Below are 27,094 nucleotides of genomic sequence, written 5' to 3' on the forward strand. Positions count from 1 at the left end.
AAATATATAGTATTGAACTACTCCATTAATATCTTTCAAAATGGATGTACAAAGTAATGCTCCAAATGTTCCGGTATTTGCTGTGACTCTTGCAATTGGAGCTGTGATCCTGCTGCTATATATGTTGTTTGGAACCAGCAAAAAAGAAGAAAAAGGTAAGATAAGAATACGTCGCTCCACATGGTTTTGTGGTATTTATTCTGATAACTTATTGCTAAAGTGGTAAATGTCACGAGTAATCAGTTTTCATTCTCGCTTTTCACAATATGCATATAGTATATATATGTTGTTTCGCATTTTTTACCTGAAAAATTACATTTTCTCTCTACAAAAGTCTCAGCTTACAAATAGATATTTTTATCGTAGTCTGTGACACTGACATGAAATGGTTAATTAATTTTAGAGTGTCTATCAGACGTCACATTACTTGTTCTATATACTCTTTGGAGGTGTGATTAAATGCTTAGAGAATAATAACGGCAAAGCTTGCCTCTAACTTTCATATTATCTTACTTTAACCTAACACTGCTTAGATCTCAATTTTTGATTAAAGTTTGAACATTAAAATCTTAATCTTAAAACCTTCTTCATGGGAAATAGTGACTGAGCAAGAGAAAATGATGCAAACTGCCTTTTGCTGTTATATAAAGCAATAGGTCAGTCGATTTAGTGGTATATTGCAGACTGTTTTGATCATAGAGCCTGATCAAATTACCAGTAAGCTGATAATATTGTCAGTGTTTTGCAATATCTCACTACATTCTTAGTATACTAACTTTTCATATACAGTGAGACCTCGTTAATCCGGACCACTTCGTTTCGTCAAAAAATGTCGGTTTAGCGGGGTATCCGGATAATCGGAAAGTAAAAAATCAATCAATCTTGCAAATGCAGCACCGTGTTCAAAACGACGTATGCACCTTACTCCAATTCTAAGTGCCGAGTTTCTGGCTGGACAGCAACTAAAATAAAATTATATTTATTGTATGATCCGACCCAGTGTCGAACCCCAGAACCACCGTATTAAAGACGAATGCTCTCCAAGTGACGAACATTCGGTCGCAAATCGGTTTGACAACCGCTCTTGCGTGGCGAAGCATTCCGGTGGGACCAACTGTCTTGAACTTTCTTTGACCTGTTTCCAATCTTTGCGCAATGCGATATCAAAAGCTGATAGCACGATTGAGTTGCAGCAGTATGTCTTCAATAGATTGCCGCACTCAACCGATGTAATGTACGTATTTTTTTGCGACCGCGGAAGCGTTGTTTGTTACTGTTGATGAACAATTTATTTTTTCGTTTCTAAAATACTGTACAGTACTGTACTTTTGAATCAATAAAGACCGCAACGTTATTATGCGTAGATAATCGGCTATTGTTTCGTCAACAAACTAACATAGTGTATTAGGACAGTCGTGAATCATTTTCGCTTAACTGTTAATAATCCGGTTTATCGGATTTTATTGCTATTGATTGAACACATTTGTTCCGAAACTTTAGTGTCGGAGTCGGACAGCGGGGTTTCCGGATTAAAGGGGTAAAATGCATAGGAAGAAATCCGTTCCCGGCAGTTTTGTGTCGGATAGCGGGGATTCCGGTTCATCGGGGTCCGGATTAACGAGGTCCCACTGTATGTCATGGGACGGCAACCTGTGGCTCTAGAGCAGGGGTTCGCAACCTTTTTATGTTCTCGTACCACTTAGCCACCAAGGATTGTCAACACGTACCACTATTTTCAAAACAACTAATTTGATCCAATATTCGCACAGCAGCATTGTATTAATAACAATGACAGCAGGGAGCAAGATCGACAAAAGTAGCTTACTGAGTGCAGAGAATTTAGTATGGAAAGAAATAAAAGTGTTGTTCGCATATTTTAGCAACTCAAAATTAAATTGTTATACTACTATACTGTATATCGCATGCAACGGAGAGCTGCTCGCGTACCACCTGAAAAGCTCCCGCGTACCACCGGTTGGGAACCCCTGCTCTAGAGCCACATGCGGCTCTTTCATCTCTGTGCTCTGGCTCCCATGACCCAGAGAGCTCATTTAGGAAAACCTAATGTGAATAAATAACGGTGTTTATTAGTGTCACAATGTAATAACTTAATGCATTTGTCAGATTATTATTATTTAGAATGGTTTATTCCAATGTGGAAAATCGAATATAATTACTACCCAGTGATTTTCGCGGGCATAATATGCATGACTGCTTGCCACTCACATGATCCTAAGTGTGTTTTTGTTCAAGGTCGCCTGTCAGTCAGCTCTACTTTCTTTATTGATATAATAAAAGAAACAGACTAAAGTTTTTACGTGTAACTTTAAAGCATTAGTTTAAATTATACATGTAGCGTTAGATTTTTTGTTTTAAGTAGTCAATTAGGTGTTGTGGTTCAGAGTAGGTTTTAGTTTGATGGAAACGAGACCAAATGGCTCTTTCAATGGTTGCCGGCATGTGATATATATGTATTTAAGACAAATTGACAATTTGCAGCTTTTCCCAGTATTTTTGAATTTTTTTCAAAAACATGATGGCATGTACCCTACTTAATTTGGATGGCACATGGCAAATTGTATACAAAAAGTATGCAAAATATCTATCACTTTTTTATATATGATACTTGTACACATTCAAGTGTTTCATTTTTCCACTACTAACTTCACAGAAAACAACTCCAGTGTTTCAGAAGAAATTGAAAAGAATGGTGCAAGGACTTCATCCAAAAAAATATCTAAAGTCCACCAGAAGCACATAAAAAAAAACACCGGCCATGTATTTGCACATGATTTGTTGCATACCAGTTTAAAGGTAATTTTTATCATGGTTTGTTTTTAAGGTCTTCCTTAGATAAAGCAGTTTACAGTGACGGGTAGGTGTGTTTTGCCTCCATTTTCACAATGTAATATGTGATAAATAAAAGCTGAATCATGTAAGTTAGTGGCTTCAACCTGGGATATGCAGACTAGTAGTGCATTAGCATTTTTGTGGTTTTAAGCTATAAATTACATCACAGATGCTCTTTTCTGTTTAGTAAAACAAGGTGGTTCCACGACAATTAACCGTGGGAAATTGACCGCGAACAAACTCACCGGGGACAACTGACCGTGACGTAAATTTACCTAGAACCAACTGACCTTAAATCATATTATCACTTAAATCATATAATTTGAATAAACAACAATGCTAATTTGCGTAAAAAATAAAAATAAAATGCGTAGCGGTTGATTTGTGTCGCCGGCCAATTTGTTGCCGGTCAGTTGACCACGACCAATTGTCGCCGGTGAATTTGTTCACGGTCAATTGACGTGATCCCAAACAAGGTCTGGTATTTTATTTTATGTAATCTTTCACGCAACCTTTTCAAAGAATATGATCAAAGTTGTCAAGTCAAAAATGAAAAAAAGCTAAATCATTTTGCAGTTTTAATAAGCACTAAAAACACAGTGACTCATAGTTAACTGGACAAGTTCAGTAGCAAATTTGCTGAAAAATTAATTGCTAGAACTTAAGTTTCCCAACCTTGTATATGAGATAGTATAACTTTATACTTCGGTTCAGAAAATTTTAATTTCGTTAATTCGTGCAAAGTCAATTATTTTTCCATCATCAAAAATTTTTCATAAATATTTTTCAATTAATTTTTGGCATTTGATGGGTGTCACTATACAGACATTTGAAGCACAAGGAACAGAAATTTGGTGTCACTGTAGTCATCAAAATGTTGTCATACTCATTCATTTCATTTTTTCTACCTTACACAAAGTCACTATAGACGAAGTTATTTCTATGTAAAACGTATGGTTTGCAAACGGGACGCTGCAGTAGGTATCATTATACATACAATGTCACTATAGGCGATTTCTACTGTATTTTCATAGCCATTACCTACATTCAGTGTTGATTTTGACTTTTTTCTGTTATACCAACTTTTACATTGCAACAAGTAATGGAATTTCAAATTTGGAAGTTTTTGAAATCAGTTTTAGAGATGGCACAAATCTAGGTCTGAGTAGTATCTTTAAAGATGCTGGATATCATTTATTCTTACTATTGGCTACTTACCCGGTAGGATTATATTTTCTCAATAAAGAGTAGCGTAACGTTGATTGACAAGAATACAGAACTTCTTTGTTAAGTAAAACAAAGACAGGTGGTTTCATGGTGTTTCGGAATAGTTTGGTATACAAAGTTTTTATACATGTGAATTTAACGACCAGTTTTGTACTGTGTGTTTAAACAGAGATGTAGATGACATATTTTATATCATGTGAAATGCAGTTGCTTAGTAAGTGGTGCACTGAAGTGAGAACCACTGGTGTAATGGTCAGCATAAACTGAATTAAATGCAATACGCATATATACTGTTTGAAGGGAAATTAACCTATCACTGCGTATACATTTTCAGGGACATAGTGGACAAGTGTTAGGGTTGGACATGAGCATTAATGGAAAATACCTAGCTTCTTGTTCAGATGACAGAACTGTTCGACTGTGGAGTGTTAAAGACTTCGGTGTGGGAAATCGTTGTGTTAGGGTTAATGTTGAACTTGACCATGCCAGACAGGCTCGATTTAGTCCTGATTCACGGTAACAAAGTTTTGTGATGAAAAGTTACATGCTCTATTACTAAGCTAGGCATTGACACTTCACAGAATGCTTCAAATGGAGAAATCGCTTTTCCCAGTGTATTTCATATGATATGATCAACAAGTGTTAGGGTAGTTAAAATTTAAGCTGGCTTTGTCTTGAAGGGCATTTATCGCTGGTCTTGCCATGGAAAACACAGTCAGAGTGTATCGTTTGGGAAAGAAAGATGATGGAACTACTACCTGCTCTCCACTTGAGGAAGACTTTGAAAAATCCACTAGGTACAGTAGACTCCGCTTATTATGACCACCTTGGGACCAGGCAATTTTGGTCACTATATCCGAATGGTCACAAACTCACTATAGCCAAAACTGCTACAGTACTGTTTAAGCACACCAGGATTAAAACATTTAGGCACAAAATGACAAAAAACATCAAATTCGTTATTTATTTCATTAACATTAAACAGCAACAATAAAGTGAATGTAAATAGATGAAATGAGAATACACATTGCATAATTGACACAAGAAATTGATAAAAAAAACTGCAAAGGTGATCATAATATCCAAAGACTGTTCAGAGAAACGGAGAATTGCTACTACTGTATATCTTAAAAATATTTGCTCCACTGTTTGTTATCAAGCTTATTGTCACCTTTTAACCATAGTTCAGATCTCCTGAACATTGGTGTTGGAGCAAGCTCATCTGGTGGAAGTTTTGTGATGACTGCATATAAGGACACAACAATACTAATTCGGAATTTAAAGGGACACATTTTAGCTACAATCAACACAAATCAGGGCAACAACAATTATGCTTGTGTTTCTCCATGTGGGAGGTTTGTGCTTGTCCTGTTGAATTTAGAAATTCAAGTATCAGATTATTGTTCGGATAGTGATGTAGATTACTATCATATTCCCAATGTGTCATTTTAGGTTTGTTGCTTGCTGTGGTTGGACACCTGACGTCAAAGTTTGGGCCGTAATGTTTACTCGTACCGGCGAGTTTCGTGAAGTTGTTCGTGCATTTGAACTAAAAGGTCACACATCATCTGTCTGGACATTTGCTTTCAATAACGACTCAACTAGGTTTGTGGGTTAGTGCTAGTCCAAATCCATGATTCGGAACAAGACTGTGAAAAGTGACTTTTTGTTATTCACGTAGAATGATTACGGTTTCAAAAGACGGAACATGGCGATTTTATGATACTCAAATAGAATATGATAAAGGCCAGGAACCTTATCTACTGAATTCGGGAGAAATTAATGTTTGTGGAAATCCACTCTTGGAAAACTACACTTTTATTGCATTGTCACCAGATGCTAGAGTTGCAGCGGTTGCCAATATAAATAACATTGGAGTATTTTCAACAAGGACAGGTAAGCTCATGCAAAGAATTAAAACTACCGCTTAGGAGATGGTAGCATACTATTAGGTGTCAGTATTACCTTGTCTTTGCAAAACATGTACAACTGTACATAATATTACCATTTTAGGTGTAAAACATGTGGAATTTAAGGAGGTACATGCGGAACTTATCACAGCTATAACCTTTGACATTGCTGGCCGATATTTGCTTTCAACCGGAGACAAGTATGAGTTTTCAATTATCACTTGTGTAACATCATAAGTTTTAAGAAGTCTGCAATTTAGAAGAAACAAGCACAATTTAGCAACCTGAAGTGTTTGTTTAATTCCACAGACATATACGTATATTTCACAACATATTGGGATACAAGGAAAAAATCATAGATCTTGAAGCAAAGCAGAAAAATCTGCCAGCAGCATCTGCTACTAAAGAAAGATATCAGAAGCAGATAACTGAAGCAAAGCAATCACTTGAAGCAATCACGAAAAACACATGAACCATTTTATTAGATTTCAGTAGCTGTTCCAGTCCAAATTTAGCTGTGTACTTTTTACAATGGTGCTGGTGAAATATCATTTGGTTAGTGCAATAATAAATTACCGCTCCTGCTACCACATTGTGTATGGCTGAAGAATTACAATGGCTCTTTTATGCAACTTTCCACCATTTCCTTTATATTGGGATTTTCCATGGCTGCTGCTGTCCGTTCCTTGTCATTGATTTGCTTGTTAACTGTAACAACATCCAAAGTTAAGCACAGCTGCCTATGTTTTTGAGTTAACATGGTATACAAAGTTATGATAACTTACTATCATCTTCTGTATTATGTGTACCTTCAGCAATGAGTATAGATATTTTATGTGAAGAAGGTAAGTTACGTTCCAGCTTTACACGGAGGCACAAACCAATTAAAGTTGCAAGCGAACAATGTTTGATAGTTGGGCTGTAAAGCAGCATACAACACTTACACCACATACTTGTTCTTTCGGTAAAATTGTTAAAATGATGCAAGTAATAACTGCCATGTAACATCTACCTTATGTTTGAAATTAAATTACCGAAATTTGACATAAACAAGATATTTATCATCATCCTTTGTAACTTTTACTCCTTCTTCGTAAACTACATTTAAATCTTCAAGAGTACCAGGTTTCTCAGGATCTTTGATAGTGCTTATCATATCTGTATAACAAAGCAGTAATGATTGTAATCTGATGGGCTGATACCATCTTAGGCCTTCAAGATTCTAATTAGGTTGTAAAACTTGGCACATCAGTGAGATAGAAGCTATTTTTGTAGATAATGGAGTAAGGACTGAGATGAAAGGAACTAACTTTGTGGCAAACATACTGGATAGTGGCACCAGGTTAAAGCTGGACAGGACCAGTTATGGCATAAAAATTTGGCACTGTCTACTTCACCAGCAGCAAGTTACCGAATTTGGAAAGGTCTATTTTGGTAAACGGGGCCGGTAAAGTAGATACTTATTTTACCGAAGTAGAAAAATACAGGACACGGCAATTACGTTAGCCAGTGAATTGAACTGTATGCTTATTTCAACTGAGAACCACATATTAATTTCTTCAGAGTGTAAATTAAACTAAAACTAATCCCCTCCAACCCAAACACTCACTTCTCTTGATAGAAATTATTAAGCTAGCTTGCAAATTGAAATAAATGCTATTTTTCAACTAAAAACATATTTTTTTCTAAAGTCTAAATTAATTTAAAACTAATACCCTCCAACCCAAACAGTCACCTCTCATGACTAAGCCTAAATTAAATTAAAAAGAAAAAAAACTGAACTTTGTACGTATATGATATATACATAAACGAAATATCTTTTGCTTCAAGCACTAGGAAGCTGTGAAACTGTCTAAGAATGTCTCAAAAAGGAATAAAATCTGAACAGCATTAAAAGACTGTGCAATGCAGTAGTATTCAGTGGGTTCGTGCGAACCGGTTGTTAACAAGCGTATGTATAGGCCTATGTGTATATCGGCCCCCGGTCACTATGGCATGCTGCTAGTGAGAGAACCGGATGGTAAAGTGTTTGAACCCCACCACTGAGTAGAACCCCTGTAAGTCGACCACACGCTAGTCTGTATTGAAGTGGTGTGTTAGCAGGTTGGTCACATCAGGGATTTCAGACTAAACTATGGCGTCACAATTACACACAAAACTGTATACTAGAATAGGCTATGAAAGGGCATATTTTTGAACCATAAAGATTATGCATTCAATACGTAATGGCAGTCATTGTTGTGTAATATATTTAATAAATGAGATACGCAGTTAATCACTTCCTACTTTAAGAACTATTTGATAGACGCTTGTTTTAACGTAACTGTTGGAATTTCATATTATGATACTATTTTGGATTTTGCTATGATACTATTTTGAAAATATTTCCTTCAACCATTTAAAAAAGATCGAAAAATATGGAACTGTCACTGCAAAATACAGTCCTAGTTACTTACAGCATAACTGCAATTAACTAGCCTAGTTATGATTTAAAAATTTGGAAGTTATCTTGCCGGTGCCACACTTTCCACTATGGGCTAGGCCTTCCGGTAATGATATTTAGCAAAACAGGAAGTTAGGGTACCAAATCGGTTAAGCATAATAAAAATAAACTCAATAAATGTTCATTAATATAGGATAACGTACTGTACCATACTTACCATAAACACTTCCAGCGTAATCATCCATACTCCGATCCAATGAAATATTACGCCATTCGAAGTCAAAATAACTTCGATACTGTGATATAACGGATTCCAAATAGCATGAATGATTTCACAACCAATTGAAATTTGGGATCAAAGTTAATATTGTAATAAAAAACTAGCTTAAACCAGTACACCCCGATATTTCGATGCTAAAAACATATGTTTTAGTGTACTATGGTACAAGACAGACTTTTACGGACTCGCAAATGTTAAAGGGCATTCAAAAGCAGGGCTTTCAAACTTTTATTAGCAGAAAACAACATTATGATTTTACATTCCAGTGTTGAGTAACTGAGTCAACATGAGTGACAAACCATTCTGCAAAGATAATAGAAATCTCAACCACAAAAAAGCAACGACATAGTACGGCAGCGCACAAACGAGATGCATGTCGCCTTGCTTTGCGGTTGTGCGCTGCCGCGTTGCTTTTTTTGTTGTTTTGGGCTTTATGATCTTGCTATGATTCTGCCGGAATGACGGTGGTGATATCAAAGACCACAGCCTTGTCTGTATCAATAAAACCAAGTTTTTTTTGCGTAGCAGTTGTAAGCTAACAATTAGAGATTAAGAACCACTGCTGTACTTTAACCTACGAGTTTATAGTTGAACTTTTTTGTATTCCATAGTGATAAAAACTTCTGCTGTCCTATAGTATCATTACGAAGTGAAATATACGCTTTTTTAATTTATGCTTAACAACTACGTTGTGAATACATTTAAGCAACAAATTTGTATTTGTACCGGCGTTGTTAATGGTTGAAAAGTTGTTTCTTGATTACCTCCTTCGGAGGTTTCGAAGTGAGAAAGGGACATGTTATCAGAAAGGGACATGTTATCAGAAAGAAAAACGGTATCAGAAAAGGAAACGACGCCATCTTAAACCTCGGTTGCACTCGAAGCTTGTTCTCGTTGTTCTTTATGAGCGGTTGATTGCAATTTTTGATATTCAACTGCTTTGATGTGATCAGACCTAATTATTTCTTTACTGATGCCAAATTTGGGATCATTTCCGTGCCTATTCTTGTCGTGACGTTTTGATGTAGAAACGTTTTCCCTGCAAATAGTTCGACTGAATTTGAGACAAAAATGTTTATCCCTTTTGAACCCTTGACAATTTTGGCGGTGTAATGTCAGCTAATTTTTGTCCAACCGATGTGTCCCGGAAGTAGCCTACTCTGATCTTTTCTGTATATACTACTAAATAAATAAATACTCTGAAAATCTTTTTGATTTTTTTGTGTGCAGAATCTACTCTACTTACACTTGTTGGTTTATTCATTACACACCCTACGCCTGTAGCATAACGAAAAACAATACATGATCCAAACATTTGCCTTTGCTAACGCCTTTGTTGTAATTTTTGGCTTGCTTTCACTGTATTAAACCATGCCCTGCCCTTAGCCTCGTGTCTATTATTTCAAATGTAGGAAGATAGAGAAACTGATATAACAACATAAACGACTCGTCACATTATGCAAGGTTCTGCCTCACAATGCGTAATGCACAATGATAGAACGGATGATGCCAATTAATACCGGTACTTTTCATAAAACAAAAACTTGACCAAACACGAACAAAATCGTTAATATACTTTAAGTAATGCTAAAACTTTCAGAAAATGTCTGTAAATACATGGCTACTAATTACTTTTCAAACCTTGAATACGTGGTATAGAGAAGTTATAATTTCACATTATTCTTGTTTGGACCCAGTAACTAGCCTGATTATAAAAGTTTCTTGTTACGATTGTTTTGAAGGTAAATTTACGAATAAGAGCTAGATCAATGTTGTTAAAAGTATATAAATAACAAAAAGACTTAATTTTGCCCCCTTAAATTAAAATATCAATACTTATCTTTGTCCTTCGGCGCCACCTTGTAGCGTCACAAAATATCCACCCCATTAATCTACCAGGCCTGCATTACAAATTTACAATACAAACGATCAGGACGAAATCAGGCATTTAATGGGGTGAATTATCACAAGCAGCCTGCTACGACAAATCATAGTAGCCTAACAAATTAATACATGGACCAAATTGTTGATAGGACTAGAAGAAATACATAACATTTTAATGTGTACATGTATAATAATAAATGCGTTTTATATGGCAATAATAGCTATAAGAGAAATAATGCGTTTAAAAATCGCAGAGTAGTTGAAATTATTGTGATATGTTTGTCAGTTATCACGCTATTTTGATACAATTGCACGCCTCTGTCAAATCATTGTACGTCGTCACGCCAATTTGAAGCTCTTGCATGCCATTATGCCAAAAATTGCGTGCGTGCAAGCACAATTTCTCCTCAAAAACTGCCATACTTTCCAGACTGGCTTGTCATGCGCTCCCGTTAACCCTAGGTTACTGGAAAGTTTGCTTTTAGTGCGCCTGAGAAAGAGAGTTTATTTTACCATTCAAAACAAACTAAAGTACATAACTTAATTCCAACATAGTTGATTGGTGTGGGGCAGCGAAAAGACCTCGCGGTCATCCGCCCCAGATTCTATTTCAAAAAAGATTCACAATTACCAGAACTGCACTTTCCATGCACAAGTCCACTTCTCAACTGATATGAGAAGTATTTATGAGACTTAATTTTTTATATTGTTTCGTAATTTATTCCAAAAATTAGGTCCTCGAAATGTTAATTTTTGTACCTTTTACTGTTTTGGTGTGACTTGCCCTGTGATGATCTAGTAGCCTATTGTATTTGTGAATACTGTTTTGATTTTGCTGAATTAGTCATTAAATATTTTGGGAAGAAGATTTGTTTAATAGTTATGCATGAGGCTGCACCGACTGTCGATACTTTGAAAGTACTGTCTGTAACTCTGTACCAGTACTTGGAAAAAATGTACCAACGTTTCTGGTATTCGGTACTATTTAAAAAAAATAGTTCGGTAGCGGTACTTTTTGTGTGAAAGATGCTGCAGCAAATGCAATGTTTGCCGCTATGATGCCCCCGGTAAAGATAACTCCAGGTCAAAACATATGTGACGTTGATTGCTTGCAATTTTACTTGACATTTGTAGATTAAAAAAGATTAATAGATGCTAAAATTAGTATTAAGAATTAATTAACATGTGTTTTTGAAAACATACTTGTTAAAATTTTGAAATTATCATGTGAAAGTACTGAGTACCGGGACCGACCAAAATGTCTTAAAAATAGTAATTCGGTAATTTTTTTCAAAGGTATCATGGTATGGGTGCTGAAAAAGTTCGCGGTACAGTAATTCGGTACCATAGTATCGCGCTACTGCCCACTTATGTCTGTCTGTAATTGATAGATTTGAGACATATTTAGAATATCGTTTGCTCTATAAAGTGTAGTAAGTGTGGTATATTTGTTACTATTGGTAATTAGTCTTACTATTTCATTTTAAATTATATTTAATGGTTTTAAAACATTATTTGATGCAGATCCTCAAGCCAATATACCATATTGTAAAGCACTGTAAACTAGACTATAGTATAACATTATCAAAACCTTTTTGTTGGTAAATTGTTGAATTTTGTACAAGACACCACAGATTGTTGACAATTTTTTTGCAAAACTCTTCAACATGATAACTCCATTTAAATTGTTCATCTAATATTATGCCTAGATATGTAATTTTGGTAGCGCTTTGTATTTTCTTGCCATTTATGGCCATGTTTACTTTTTACCATTTACAGATTTTAGGTGTTGTTATCATTAAAAAAGTTTTACTATAATTTAAAGAAAGTGTGTTAATTTTTAACCCATTATTTACCTTATCAAGTTTGATTGTCATTTGTTTTTCAATTTCTGCAATACTTGAATATGAATTGTATAATAATGTATCATCAGCAAATAGTCTTGTTCTAAGGGAAGTGCTGTAGGGTAGATATTTATGTACAGCAGAAAAAGCAGTGACCCTAATACTGACCTTTGTGGCACACTTATTGAGATGTGCCTTTGCTCTAATATGTGATTTGCCACACTTGACGTATTGTTGTCTACATGACAAATATGATTTTATCAATTCGTCACAAATGCCATAGCAATTTAATTTCATAAGTAATTGCCTATAACTTAAGGTACAGAATCAAAAGCTTTCTTAAGGTCAGGAAACACCATTCACATGTTATTTTCTATTTGTTAGTTTCCATATTCAATGATATCTGTTACTGCTAATACAGTGGAATGAAGCTTTCGAAATCCAAATTGGTTATGGTGCAGAATTTTGTTATTATTAATAAAGTATATAAGTCCACTGTATAAATTTTTTTCAAATACTTTATTCAATTGACTTAAAAGACTAACTGGTTGATAGTTATTAGGATCATTTTTGGATCAATTTTTGTATTTTTCGATCACTTTGGCTATTTTGAGTTCTGGTGGGTAGCTACCAGTGTTTATGGCTTAGTTAAAAGTATGTGCTAGCACTTGGTTCAGAGATTAGATATTTACAATACTTTAGTATCTTGGCTGGTATGTCATCATATCCTGGCCATTTGTTGCTTTTTAGTTGACTTATTTGATACTCAATTTCCCACTTACTAGTTTCAATAAAGTCCAATTTTTTCGAATAAATCTTTTTAACATAGTGAGTACAGTGATGAGATTTTCATTGTCTTTGAATTAATAAGCTATTTTGTGGCCAATGCTTACAAAATGTTCATTCAGCAAGTTTGAAATTTCAGTTGGGTCAGTAGTTTAATTTGGTAAAATATTTGTTTAACTACGTTTGTTCAATAATTCGTTAATGAGTTTCCAAGTCCTGCTTGTATCATTGTGAGCTTCCTTAAATTGGTTTTTATAGTCCATGTGCTTGGATAATTCTTTGAGTTTGGTCAACCTATTTCGATATTTTTTATATCATATGTATTAAAGTAAAGCTGGTTTTTGTCCTTGTCCATTTATGTAACAGTTTATTTTTGTGTTTGATTGAAATAAGTATGCCCTATTAATCCATAGTTTTTGTAATAACTTCACATACCTTCGACTGACTGTTTTGTAAGTGAAGCATTTTTGAAAACAGTTTTGTAATTTGTTTAGAAATCCTTGTGCACTGTCTAAGGCAGTGATTCCCAAACTGTGTGCCGCGAATCTTTTTGGAATTTTGGAAAAGAACTGTATGAATATTTAAAATAAGGCATGTAGACAAGCATATGCGAATTAAAAGCACTCTAACTGTTTCAATAGCTGATAAATAAGCCCACATCCATCCAATAAGCACATCCATCACATTAACACGTGAAAATAATTTTTTTTAGCAAATTTTCTTCTCTTATAAGTGTGCCGTGAACGTTTTATAATTTTTCTAGTTTGCTACAAGCTGAAAAAGTTTGGGAACCACTGGTCTAAGGTCTTGTTGTCAACGTGTAAATTTTAATCCAGTGATAAAGAGCTTCACATAGTTTGTAGTTATTAGTCGCATTTTTGGTTGATCTAAGATTGGTCGTATATAATGTTTTTTTTATTGCAGTATAAATAGGAAAATGGTCTGATAAGTCATGTGATACGAGTTCGAGTAATAACTTTCCTGATCTTGATTATTTGTATAAATATGGTCAATCGGTGTAGCGGATGCTTCTGTTACTCTTGTTGCATGTTGAATGAGATTAGTAGCCCCAGAACTTTGCACCTAAGTTGTAGCATTTTATAGTTTGGCAGTTACTGTTGAATTTTGATAAGTCAATATAGCAATTTGAGAACTTATCATCAAATTCTTCATGGTTATGCTGTGGTGTTATATTTCAAAATCTGATTTTGACATCTTGAGGCATTTCAAATGTATACACCACTTACATATCTGGTAAAAAATACAGTTATGGTTTTTTCCATGTTTTTTTTGCAAATTTTACAAAGAAATTTGAAGACAGTCACATTTGAAGGGCCAGCATTGGTTTACAATTAACAAATATACAAATAAAATCATGTTCTCTTAATAATATCATCTTCATTTCCAATTTGGCGGAATTTTTTTTTCTTTCTAATATATATTTTACCGTTGCATGTCCATATGTATTGGTATCCATTCTCCATTCTAATTTCGTTTGATTTTGTAAACAAATCCTTTCTCCTTTTTGTCAGGTTTTCATTTGTAAAAAGTGAAGTCTTACCTTGTACTCCAAATTTTCGAATACCTCTGAAATCCTTTTCTTGTAATTTTATTACTCATATCTCTTGACATGAACTTTACAATGATAGGTGGTGGCGGTCTTCCAACTTCATCTTTTCCCAAACAATGAGATGTTGATATGTCATTTTTTAGTAATTTAATACCAAAATTGGCGCCATGTTAACGTAACACTTATAATATAGAATATATGTTAAAGTGGCAATTCTGTGCCAAAAAATTGGCATCACTGTTACGGTAAACGCTTCTCATTGATGTTTATGCCAAGTAGGCCTTTGACTTTTTTGAAAAGTGCATTTAACATTACTATAAAAGTCATGTCCTAAAGACATGAAATTATAACTTTGTTGTTTTAAGTATATATATATATCTAGCTGATTTTATTAATGTTCAATTTATTCGTTGTGGTAAATTCTGAAACGAGTCTTTCAACGTTTAACCAAAAAAATGTTACCAAAATAAACCAATAAGGCAATTTTTTTCAAAGCAAAAACCGACTTCAGTTATTTAAAACAAATTTCAAATATAAAAGAATGTAAAAAATTTCAAGTTTGTTGTTCCAGTTAAGCTCCAGCTAATAATATGTTTTTTAGATTTGCTAGGGCTTATTTACTATTGTTGTATATCCCACACGGTAGTATTATGTCAAGTCTGCTTGATGATGACGACGATGACCTTTTATCGGACAACTTCAAAAGGGTAGGTTATATTATGATACTTCGAGGTTGATTGGTGTAAAATGAAACGAAGAAAAGTTTCAGTTTGTTTTCGCAAGTATCAATTCATTTCAGAAAACTGAAGTAGAGGATAATTGTGCATACAGTACAATGTACATATGAAGTAAAGTTGTAACAATTAACATCTTACTGTCAAAGAAACACTGAAGAAAAAAGATGGAGACAAATAAAATATAACCAGTCATACGGAATAGCCCGAGTAGGCCAACATAAGCTTTGATAACCTTATTTCATTTTGTCACGTTTCGTATTTTTTAAACTTGTTCATGAGTATGGCTTCGGACACTTGGTTATGGCGTGATTTGTGAATCTCTCTTTCTTTGGAATCCATCTCATCCTCTTTAAGAGGGTCATGGGAGCAGCAGCATGAGGAACTCCTAAAAGACATATTTAGTCGTGACCAGGCCAGGTGAAGTCAGTGACGTAATTGTACCACCTGATTCTTGGTTGACCCATTGGTCTGTTACCGGTGGGTGTGGCAAGCATAACTTCATTTGCAAGTCTTTTCTGAGGAATTCTGGTGACATGACTCAACCAATGCCGTTGGTAGTTTTCTATTTGAAAAAAGTAACCCTGGGCTCAAAATTTAGAAATTACAGGTTTCGGTGTTACGCATTTGATCTAGTTACATGTTCATATCATAAAATCTTCTTAAAATTGCCATTTCTGTAGCCTGCACCCGTGATCACACTCTATGGGTCATTATCCAAGATCCATGAATCATAATTATAACTTAAGATTGATTGTGACTTGAAAGGAAAATTAACTGAAAGTTTGAGAGTCTCGTAGTCTTAAAAACCTCTCACTTCGTTACAACTAAACGTTGAAGCTCACATATGACTGCTCTTGCTTTTCCAATTCATGTGTCCAATTCAATGTTCTGTCTTCCGTAAGTTGTGAATTGCGCTTCAGTGTTTCTTCGCTTGATTCCTGTCATACAGGGTACTTCAGTTTTCTTCATATTGACTTTTTGTCCCGGAGTTGTTGCAAGCACAAAATGATCGAGTGCATGTTGAAGATCAGGTTTAAAAGAAACCAAAAAAATAGGTCAACTGCAAATAGCATATGGCTGATCTTATTGCTTCCAACCATGACACACTCTTTGCCAAGGCTGTGCCAGAGTGTGCCTGTCTATCCAGTTTATGTTAACAATAAAGAGGAGAGGGGCGCTTATATAGGCACATCTACAGTAAAAGGTTCGATTTAACACTGTTTAAATGGACACAAACTTTAGAGCAATTGTACATCGATTTAATGGCTACCAGTAAGCTAGCATCAATATCGTACTTTCGCTGTACTCTCAAGAAACTCGACCATGTACTTTTTTGAGGTCAACGAAGGAGATGATAAAGTGTCTTCCCAACATATTTCGGAAGTTTGCTTAAGAGTGCGTAAGATTTGTGAATAATTTTGAGAAAATGAGTCATATTTGAGACCTGGGGCACACAAAACTGAGTTTTTGAACATTTGAATTAATTGGGAAGGATAACTGTGGAACTGAGTGTAGGAATTATTTTTTCCAGGACCAGTTGAATTATCCGAAATTCAGTTAAAAATAAATCAAGTTAGTGATCATCTCAGTGATCAAGTTAGTGATTTAATATGGTCGCTGTGAACTTGCTAATTGTTGTTATTTTGTTTTCAGAGTAATGATATCTTAGATGATGACTTGGATGAGGAGGCACTTCTTTTTGATAGTGGTGATGAAGACAATGATGAAAAATTCCTTGCGGAACTGGAATCTAATGACTTTAGTTCTCGATCTACTGATGACACAATTGTAGATAACTTAAACAAAGCAACTTCTGATGAAGCAAGCAATGATAACAATAATGTAAGCGTATTTATAAGATAGGAATAATTTTATTTACGATAAACATTAAATTATTCATTTTAAGCCTGAATGAAGATTTTATTGATGACGGTGTTGATTATGTAATGACACATTTCTTAATCAAAAGTTAATAAAGATTGTTCTCATCTTTATTTTTAATATACTATTTTATAACTTTGTTTCCTTTTGTAGCAAATTTTGGAACAATCGTCTGCACTTTTAAATGGTTCAGATTCTGAAGGAACTGACACAAAAGATGAAAATGATGATGATGTTGAGGGGTTTGCTCAGAAGAAAATTAAAATTTACCATCCTGTGTTAAACTGTCAACCAGAAGCAAAGGAAATTATTTCTCCAGCTTCCACGAATCCTGAAGTAAGATGTGTCCATTTTTGGTTTTAATAATGTTTACTTTTAGTTAACAACTATATTTTGTCAAGCCTATATTATGTTACCATCTTTCTGGAAAGTCTACATTGTTTATTTTTATAATTTTTTCATTATGCGAAGACATCTTTTCTCTTTTGTATTGCCTGTGGTTTACAATTTTTTAGACAACACCACTGATAATAGTTACCAGCCTCCCAGTGTAGAGTTTTTCTAAGTTATCTCTACTGTGTTAGTTAGTGTGCAGTTAGTTTTGTAGTAAATATTTTATTGACAAGTTTCTGTTTGTGATGTATGAATTCTTGCAACCAGCATGCTTGAGTGTGTATGTACTGTATATTGTATATACCTCTTCAAGAGGAGTTTACATAGGACCTTGCACAAATCTTCTTGCAACAAAAACGATGCATTTACCTTTTAAAGTTTCCATTTACAGCTCATTGCTTTTGACATCATTATTTCTTTTATATTAAATTTCTTTTTTTTGTCTGTGATAACTTTAGGTTAGGTGTGAAGAACTCGGTAGGTTGGTTGGAGTAGTCATCTTTTGATCAAAAATCAAAAAAGTAATTGCTTTTCCCCATTCCATTACTTTTTTGTGCTTTTGTTATTCTCATTTTTTTCTTGCTACTTCTCTTTTCTTTATAAAACTTCATCCAGTTTCATAACAATGAGATATATATTGAAAATTTGAGGAACACTTTAAACTTTGAAGTAACATAAATTGCTATAATTCCTTTAGTTATTTATATTTATTTAATATTGTTGCTTTGATATCCTTCCAAATGTGAAATATAATGCTTCACTTCATTCTTTATCCTGTAGCTTATGTAAGGATTGGTTCCATTTCGAATGATTCAGGGAAGGTTTCCAGTAGATTACTAGTGTTACCAGTGTACACGTGCTTCTAGTCTAGTTACTAGTGTACAAAAGATTATTTTACTCGGTGTTGCTGGCTACCATAACATCATCAAAAGCGCTACTTTTGGCAATTTAGCATCTTTTCAATGTGTTACTTTTGTCAGAATTTCTGTTTTTGTTGTTTGGTTTTTACCCAGTATTGATTTGAAGGTTGATTTAATTGCTTTCATGAAAACTTCATTCATGTCTTTAACTGTTGTAAGAGTTGCAGATTTAGTAGATTATTTTTGAAGCTGGTTTTCCGTAACTGATACTTTAGATGGTAAATTAAGATTTTGTTTTTTCTGGTTTATCAGCAGTCAGCAATCAGTCATCAGCAATATTTGTTTTGATGCCTTTTAAAGTTTTAATTGTGAATTGAATTGCCAGATTTTTTTATAAAGGTATAGTTTAGTTGCTATTGATTCAGAAGTTTACTAGAATAGTCCTTCAAAATTTTGGAATTAAAGGAATTGTTCTAGAAAGTACATTAATCTGATTTGCCCTTCCTTACTGCAATGAAAGGTTATTGTATGTGCATTGTGCAAGCGAGTGATACTTCTTGAATGGACAACTGTTTCAATAGTCGAATGAATGGAAGAGTTAGTCATCAATATAATTTGATTTTTGATTAATATTTATGAAAAAATAAGTTGTCATGTCAGGTTGATCAACTGTCAGGACAAGTGTATTTTTATTTATCTGGGTTAACTAGTTTACAACACAAGAAAGGGCTGCAGATATTTCTAGATGCTATAATAATAGATAATTAATTAATAATTCAATAATTAAAACCACTGCTTTAGGATTTTGATAAACTTAAAAACACATCCTTAACATACATATAAGAATAAAAATGTAACATATTTCCGAGTTATTATTGAAGCTGGATTTATTCTTTTCTATTGTTTACAGGCGCATTTTCAACTTATAAATTTTTTTCTAGATGCCCGACGTTAATGCAGCTATAGCAGATACATCACTTGGTAGGTAACTTATAAAAAAACAATCACAAGTGTTGCTGCATGCAGTAACAAATTTTTTAAGTTTTGTTGTCATTACCCTTTTTCAATTTTGTTACTTGTAGTGCATGATGAAGATGACGAAAGTGATGAAGATGAAAAAGATAGTCGAAAGAGGTTTAAATCTGAAAGAATTGGGGGACAGTTGTCTGGTAGCGTCCGCAGGTATTAATTCATTTACAGCATAACTTCTTCAAGGATTCTGTTTTTTGAAAGTAAAACTAAAATTTGTCTTACAAGGGGTCCAGATTCAGAACAGCGTATTATTCCTGATACTCTGGAAATATCGGATGAAGCTCGCCAAAAAATTGAAGATTTTGACAAACAAGAACAAGAACGACGCATGCATAGAAGAGGAAAGAATAGGGGAAGAGGAAAATTTCAAACAAGAGGACCACAATTAAGATTTCCACATAGTCATCCACAAAGAGGTTAGTGTTATATATGTTGTATATACTGTATTTAGTAACCTGCTAGAGTTGATTAGGCATTAAACATACAAAAAATGTTTTGCTACTGCCAAAACAAATTGTTAAGCTATTTGATGCTTTTTATATTAAGGTGGGATGCCTAGAATGATGATCAATCGAGGATCGAGCCAACCTCTGTTTAACCTTAGCATGTTTTCATCACCTAATGTTTTTACAAAGCGTCCTCCTGTGAGTGCATCCATCTTAATGAGAGTTCCGCCACCTCCACTAAACCTTTCCCTACCTCCTCCATCCTTAGCGATTCCTGGAATTCTTGGAATGCCACCTGGAAGGCCTGTTCTTCCTCCACATGGCCATTTTCTTAATCAAGCTCCTCCTGCCATTTGTCCACCCATTGCTCTCCAGATTCCACCACCTATTGTCAGTCTACCACCCCTTGTATCTGAGCAACAACCGGTGTCAACAATACCAGTTCTAACGGTGTCGAACAGAAAAGAAGATGAAACCTGTCAAGAGAAAAATGGAGAAAAACCTGCTGGAAATCCAATTCCAACTCTGTTGTCAGCAGGAAAAAGGGATAAAAATGATTTGTCAGTTTCTGAAGGTCAAACTGCAGATAAAATCAGACAAGTTGTGTTTAATCGAGATGACAGATCTTCACCTCAACTTTCAGTAAAAATTAGAAGGTATATAAGTATATTTTTCTCTGTTCCAGTTTTGAAAAGATGATAAACAATTATAGTCTTTGCAGCTAAAAATTGTCATTTATTTAAATGCCCCAATAAAACTAACTAAAAGACATTTTTAGAGGATCAAGGTCAAGATCACCATCTCCTCTACCCAGGTCACGCCATAAGCGTACTGTTCTTAAACCAAGAAGGTCACGCTCACGGTCACCAAGATCTAGGTAATTAATTTAGAAAACCACAAGAATTGTATTTTTTTTCACTGTTAAACCATAAGACTATAAAAATCTCTCTTAAATTTTAATACTGAATATTGCGTTTGTAATATTGTGGCTTATCAGTTTCGAGGTAATTAAGTAATCTGCATTTAAAGGCATCGTGGTACTGGTAGGTCACCTTCTTCCAAAAAAAGGCAACGTAAAAGATCACGTTCATATTCACCAAAACGTAGCACATCATCTCGTCGCAGTGATGCAGTTTCTAAAAACACTAGCTCAAGTAAGCAAATGTTTTTAATTTCTCCTCTTCTGGTCATGTTTAAACTAAAGTTGAGATGCTAGTCAATTATTACGGGTTCTTTTCGGAAACGTTTAGTGCTAAACCTCTATGATGTTGAGCTAATGTAGTCAATGGTACATTCAATTTATTTCTGCTGCAGCTGCACCACGCTCAGGGAAAATTCTTATCAATCCGCATTTCAAAGGGAACCGCACTATAACTGGTTCTGTTGCCCTTACACAATCGCCTGTTAGTTCAACAACAACTTCATCAGTTGCATCTATTGCTGCCACATCAGCAACAGCAAGTCTTCCTGCTTTTACAGTCCCCCCACCAATTATAACGGTTCCCCCTCCACGCATTCCAGCCCAGCCAGGTGCTGCGACTGCACTGGCTCCAAAGATGCTTGTCCCACCCCCTCAATTGCCTGGTGGAATTGCTAACACTAGTATACCTAAGCCTCCTCCAATGAATACTCGTATTCCTCCTCCTGCAGTTATTTCAGTTCCACCTCCTCATCTATTAGCAAGTGCTCTTGCTCCCCCACAAGCTATTGACATTAGCAAGCCACCACCACCTCTCCCTAATGCAGTCATTTCTCGTCATAATGTTCTTTCGTCAGTCAGCAGTTCCATCCATCAGCCTCCAATGACGGCTCCGGTATCATTTGAACATGTTAATGTTAAAAATTTGCCTATATCTGCCAGGCCTGGTATATTAGGACCTAGACCAATATCTCAACCAACGGTGCATATTAGGCCTGTCATTAACAGCACTCCATCAGCTCCAATCCAGCAAGATTTTGCTAAGATGTGTAATTATAGCAATGGGTAAGTGTGATGTTTGCTATTTAATTTGAATACTCATTTGCTGTTTTGGTATCGCACAAAAAATTCGTTATTTACACCCATTGTTTTCATGAGAAACTGCGTTGGTCTTTTGCGGTACAAATAAAATCGTATAACATGTTCAAAATCTTCCAGTAAACAACAATTTTGTTGTTTTTAATGGGAAACAGCCAATTGCGTGGTTAACTATGTACAGCTACATTTGCGTACAACAGGCTACGATATATTTGCTTAGGTGACCTGTTCTGAAGTAAAAGGAAAAGGGTGAGAGACTTACACTTATTTCTATCTTCTGTTTGATATTGTCCAATCAATTTATTTTCATACTGGAGTTATTGCGTCGCTAGTTTGCAAAGTTACTGAAGCCCAGCTTTCAAATGCTACCGAAAAGTTGAAACCAAGTTTAGGACCATTATTTTGTCGCAATAGCGCAATTCTGATGGCACCTCAGACATTGCTTATTTCTTTGAAGCTACTGCAGCAGAGGCTGTACAGTGTGCAAGCTTTATAGCATGTTATTATTTGGCATACAGTATAGAAATCTGTTTTGTTTAAAAGTAAGTTAACAAATATGTTGAAAACTTGCACAAAGGACAGCTCGGTAACCGGGTCTCGAGCGATGAGGAATCATCGCCGGTATTAAATCATGCAATGACTATAGTCAGTTTGAGGATGACGATTAAGTTATACCATACCATGGATATTTGGAATCTTTTCAAACAAATCATGATCATTGATAAGAAAAAATCATAGATAAAACAAATGTCTACTTAAACCTTGGATATATTTTCAAACTAATTGATTTCCTTAAAATTGAAATACGTTTACAGCATTTTAAATTATTTGTCCCTGATTTAGTGAATTATCTTGAATTATCTTCCATTGTAGAAACGCTGCTTCTATGGCTTTCCATTGTAGAAACCCATTTTGAGAGGCTACAGAGGCAACCCTGCCCTTTTGCTGTGGGGGCAGTTGCTTGAAATTAACAAATATGTTGAAAAAGTAGATACTGGGCATACTGTTTAAAACGTTCGTACAGGCTCATGGCACAATAACTTCAGGATACTGATTAAATATTATTCAGGAAGCAGTTCTCAGATTATATAATGTCCAATAAATGTACTATATTTCTATGTGAGTAAACATTAAGCTGCATATATTTGAGTTGCTCGTTGATCGTGCTTGAAAAGTGATGATGCTATAACTCGCTTAGTCTAACATACACACATATCCAACTAACATGTGTTAATATCGAACCATTGCACAATTGCGACTTATTTATATGGAGGTTACAAACAATTCATTTACTTTATAACAGAAAAATGGTGTCTAAGCAAGATCCACCAGCGTCCAGGTTGAAGCCCCCTCCTGCTGTAAATGCTGGTCATCATCAACAGGAAAAAACAAATGTGTGGACCAAAGTTGCTTGTTGACAAGTTGTTTTATCAGTTTACTGACATGAGTATTGTGATTTTGGTAATCCATTTCTTTTTTGTAGGCATGGCAATCAAATATTGATGACAATGAAAAATATCAATCCTTGTTGATGCAGCAAGCAGAAAAAAGGAAAAAGATTCTTGCAATGAAAGCTGAACGTCGTAAAGGTACTTATCCTGAAATTGGTTGCTTTTTTGAATAACTTACCTTTCCCTGGTATTGGTCTTAATATTGCGTTTACAAAATACAAAAATGCTCGATATGTACCAGTTGCTGATTTTGTTGTACTACTTGCAAACAAACCTAACTTTTTGTAGGCGGAGCTTATATCAGTGTGCCAGTTGTGGAAACGTCACAGGTAACAAATTTGGAAGCGATCAAGTGCTTTTAAATTTCTTTCATCTGTAGAATTGAATTGGTTAAAAATGTTCAGCTAGTTGTTAGTTACTTATCTATGTTTGCAAAAATATTTTCAATTGTCACTTCTTAGTAAAAATACTGTTAATATTGTTAATTTGTAAAAATGATGGAAATTCAGTGTATCATAACTTTGCATGATTTATGCATTTATTTAGCCAGCACAAAACATTGAAAAGATTCAACCCACTAAAGTTAAAATTTCCAATCTTGCCTCGGAGACAACACTAGAGAGTGTTGAAAAACTAATGAAAACTATTGGAGTGGTGGAGGTAAGTTGAGCAAGAATTGATTAAATACTGTAGCTTTTCAAGCAATAAAATTGATATGAGAAGTACGCATGGATTGCTTCAACTTTTTTTCTTTGCTATACGCTTTTGTTTGTGGTATTAAACGTATTTTAATTGAAATTAAATTAGATTGTATATTCAGTTTTGATAATATTTCTGTTATTGTGATAACACACAGTCATGTAAAAGAAATTACCCTGGCTTATAATGAAGCCAGGTTTGTTTGTTTCTTTTTAGCTTCTTATATATAAATAAATTTAATTAATTTATGGTTAAATAATAAAGTTCATTACAATTGACAGAATCTCTGCCTCAACTCGCAAGAGAAGACGGTGGTTGGATCATTTTCATCACTAGAGAAAGCTGAAGCATTTGCACAAAAATACAATAGGTATTTTTATCTTTTTACTAAACACAGTAGTATATACTTGTTCAGTCTATTCTACTATCAACTTTTTGCTTATAGTTAACTAACACACCACAAAACAAAAAACTGTAAATTATAGTACTAGTATATAACAGCATTGTATACTGGTATGTTTCTCTGCATAGCTTACTGTCGAAGGCTCTAAGCAATTATTGTTATTATTTGCCTAGATTTGTTTTCTGTCAAAAAGAGTTTATTTGCAATGCTGCACTATGCAGTACTATACATACTAACACTATCACATTGGTTTTATTAGTACTTTGCTAACATATCTCCCAAACATTTTATAAATAATAAATATGCTTCAAACTGAATAGGAGTATTGTAGTCTATCATTGGCAAAACATATTCTTTATGGGTGTGTAATATCGAAAAAGATACAGATCCTTGTGAATTGGAATCAAAATTATATCCACTGACTTGGCTCATTTTACATAACTAAATTACCTACCGAGCTAACGAATTTGAGTCAGAGTTCTAACATATGTGCATGGGTTTAAACCCAACCCACCAAATTTCAGAACTGTCAGCTGTGTAGTCTAGCAGTAGAGTGGTAAACCGCCCAAGAGATTGTTTGTTTGACACTTTATTAGAGCACATGGCTTTGTGGTGGCAAGTCACATAAAGACGTGCATGAAGAGTGAAGAAGTTTCTTCACTTGGCTTTCCTCCCACCTAATATAAATCTTCACCAGCAAGCGTAAGCTCATGCATTAAGGTTGGGTTCTGAAATTCGGTGGGTTGGATCTGAAAATTTTTATACCATTCCCAGTCTTCACCAGTTCAGTCTTTATGGTCAATCATGCAACTGAAAAATACTTTTTTACAAGGATTCGCCTTGAATCTGCTTGTAATATTTGGGTTCATGAGAATAACGAAAACATTCAATTTTCAGATTCAGTCTCGTGTTCAATTTACCACAAACCTACTATTGTGATGTGTAGATGTCTTTCATTTTCTTGTATTGCATGTGTAACACTTTTAGTTAATTTTAGGTTTATGCTGGATCTTTCATACATATCGGTGTCAGTGGAACAATGATGGATTCTATTTCATAATTAATGATTTGTTTTGCAAAATTTGCATTTTTTTTGCAATTAATAAGAATACGGGGGAACAGGATACTTTATTAGTTCTTTCCTTTATTTGAACTTGTCTTTGCGGTCAGCTGAGTTTGTTACGCAACATTACCAATTTTAGTAGACGTAATTGTTAATGATGCATTGCATGTTTATGTTATTATGATTGCTTGTTTTCGGATAGACTTTGCATTCAAATTTTTTTATCAACATTTATATTTGTATCACCTAAAAAGTGTAATTACTAGACATCTTTAAAAGTTGCTGGTGAATTTTGAGTGAAAATATCTCACATGTGTCTATTTAGTAACAATATAGTTTACCTACATCTTGATTAAACCCCCCGCTATATATAGCTCATGTAATTTTTGTTGGAGCTAGTGTATCTGAAACTTATTTTTCGTATCTTGTTCGTGGTATGGTTGATATACAGAACTGCCTCCATTTTATGATGTATTAGCCGTTTAAGCCAATCATGTATGTCTGGTATAAAGAGAAAATCTATGGTTGTATCATAATGTATTGGAGCTTTCTGGTTGTATTTTGACATTGCTTTTAAAATATGGCTTTGAGTGTTATGTGTTATTATTGTCTGTTGATGACAAACAAGTTTTGCCAGAACCTGCTTTTTTGTAAGTGAGAAATTTCATTTGGACGTTTTTAATGTATGTGCTTAGTTTCATATTAAAAAAAATGATGGAGCAGAAATTTGTAGATTGGTGTTTTGTCATATTTTACATACATATGTGTAATTTCTAGTTGCTTGGCATTATAATTAATGCCGTAATGAAAATATTAGGATTGGTTCTTATCTTGACAAATGTAAGTATATTTGCCATTTAGAACAATATTTATTTGCTGTTATTTTTATACCTTATAAATTTGTTTATACTTTCTACTGATTTTTCTGTTTTCAGTTTTTTTATGTGGAATTGGGCGATATTTTTAACTTGCATGTTTTGTATTGTGTGTATATTGTTTGACATTTGCAATGTATGTGTTAATCAGCGTATTTTTATACTTTTCTTGTTTTAGGCATTCAGGTTAACACCTTTTCGATACTATTTCTAGCTACCCGGTATCTTTTGAGTAAATTAGCAGGATGAAGTTGGTGGAAGATCGGTGTAGCTGTTGTCTTCACGACCTGGTTTCGCACCCCACATTCCCGCAGATTAGTATGATCTGCCCGGAGTCAGTCACTGTGTGACGTTTATATTTCGACATTACAAATAAAAACGATTTGAAAAATGTCTACGTTTGCGTATTCATGTTTAATCCACCTAAGTAGTATAATGGGTTT

At 34.5% G+C, this 27,094-nt stretch overlaps 3 protein-coding genes across 5 annotated transcripts; 2 read left to right on the forward strand and 1 right to left on the reverse strand.

Annotated features, from left to right (window-relative positions):
• Positions 1–11: 11 nt before the first annotated feature.
• Positions 12–6,574, forward strand: LOC143448449 (transducin beta-like protein 2). Its single transcript, XM_076948211.1, has 9 exons — positions 12–155; positions 2,672–2,814; positions 4,412–4,593; positions 4,758–4,874; positions 5,262–5,432; positions 5,530–5,682; positions 5,759–5,973; positions 6,091–6,187; positions 6,297–6,574. The coding sequence occupies exons 1-9, from the start codon at positions 41–43 to the stop codon at positions 6,457–6,459; spliced, it is 1,356 nt and encodes a 451-aa protein (XP_076804326.1). The 5' UTR covers positions 12–40; the 3' UTR covers positions 6,460–6,574.
• Positions 5,028–8,969, reverse strand: LOC143448452 (cytosolic iron-sulfur assembly component 2A-like). 2 transcript variants are annotated; one of them, XM_076948214.1, is made up of 4 exons: positions 8,648–8,969; positions 7,022–7,145; positions 6,797–6,906; positions 5,028–6,695 (listed from the first exon to the last, which is right to left on the reverse strand). In XM_076948214.1, the coding sequence occupies exons 1-4, from the start codon at positions 8,673–8,675 to the stop codon at positions 6,598–6,600; spliced, it is 360 nt and encodes a 119-aa protein (XP_076804329.1). In that variant the 5' UTR covers positions 8,676–8,969; the 3' UTR covers positions 5,028–6,597. The 2 variants fall into 2 exon arrangements, with proteins under 2 accessions (XP_076804329.1, XP_076804328.1); XM_076948213.1 differs by having other exon boundaries at positions 6,773–6,906; positions 8,648–8,962.
• A 6,430-nt stretch (positions 8,970–15,399) lies between these two features.
• On the forward strand, positions 15,400–27,044 carry LOC143449281 (uncharacterized). 2 transcript variants are annotated; one of them, XM_076949403.1, is made up of 16 exons: positions 15,400–15,501; positions 17,185–17,373; positions 17,566–17,748; positions 19,607–19,646; positions 19,748–19,847; positions 19,923–20,113; positions 20,244–20,799; positions 20,922–21,020; positions 21,173–21,297; positions 21,458–22,127; positions 23,464–23,554; positions 23,644–23,749; positions 23,900–23,940; positions 24,158–24,271; positions 24,592–24,680; positions 25,711–27,044. In XM_076949403.1, the coding sequence occupies exons 1-16, from the start codon at positions 15,445–15,447 to the stop codon at positions 25,754–25,756; spliced, it is 2,697 nt and encodes an 898-aa protein (XP_076805518.1). In that variant the 5' UTR covers positions 15,400–15,444; the 3' UTR covers positions 25,757–27,044. The 2 variants fall into 2 exon arrangements, with proteins under 2 accessions (XP_076805518.1, XP_076805517.1); XM_076949402.1 differs by having other exon boundaries at positions 24,592–27,044.
• Positions 27,045–27,094: the final 50 nt, after the last annotated feature.

The sequence above is a fragment of the Clavelina lepadiformis genome, chromosome 3 (genome assembly GCF_947623445.1).
Source record: "Clavelina lepadiformis chromosome 3, kaClaLepa1.1, whole genome shotgun sequence".
NCBI classification, from domain to species: domain Eukaryota; kingdom Metazoa; phylum Chordata; class Ascidiacea; order Aplousobranchia; family Clavelinidae; genus Clavelina; species Clavelina lepadiformis.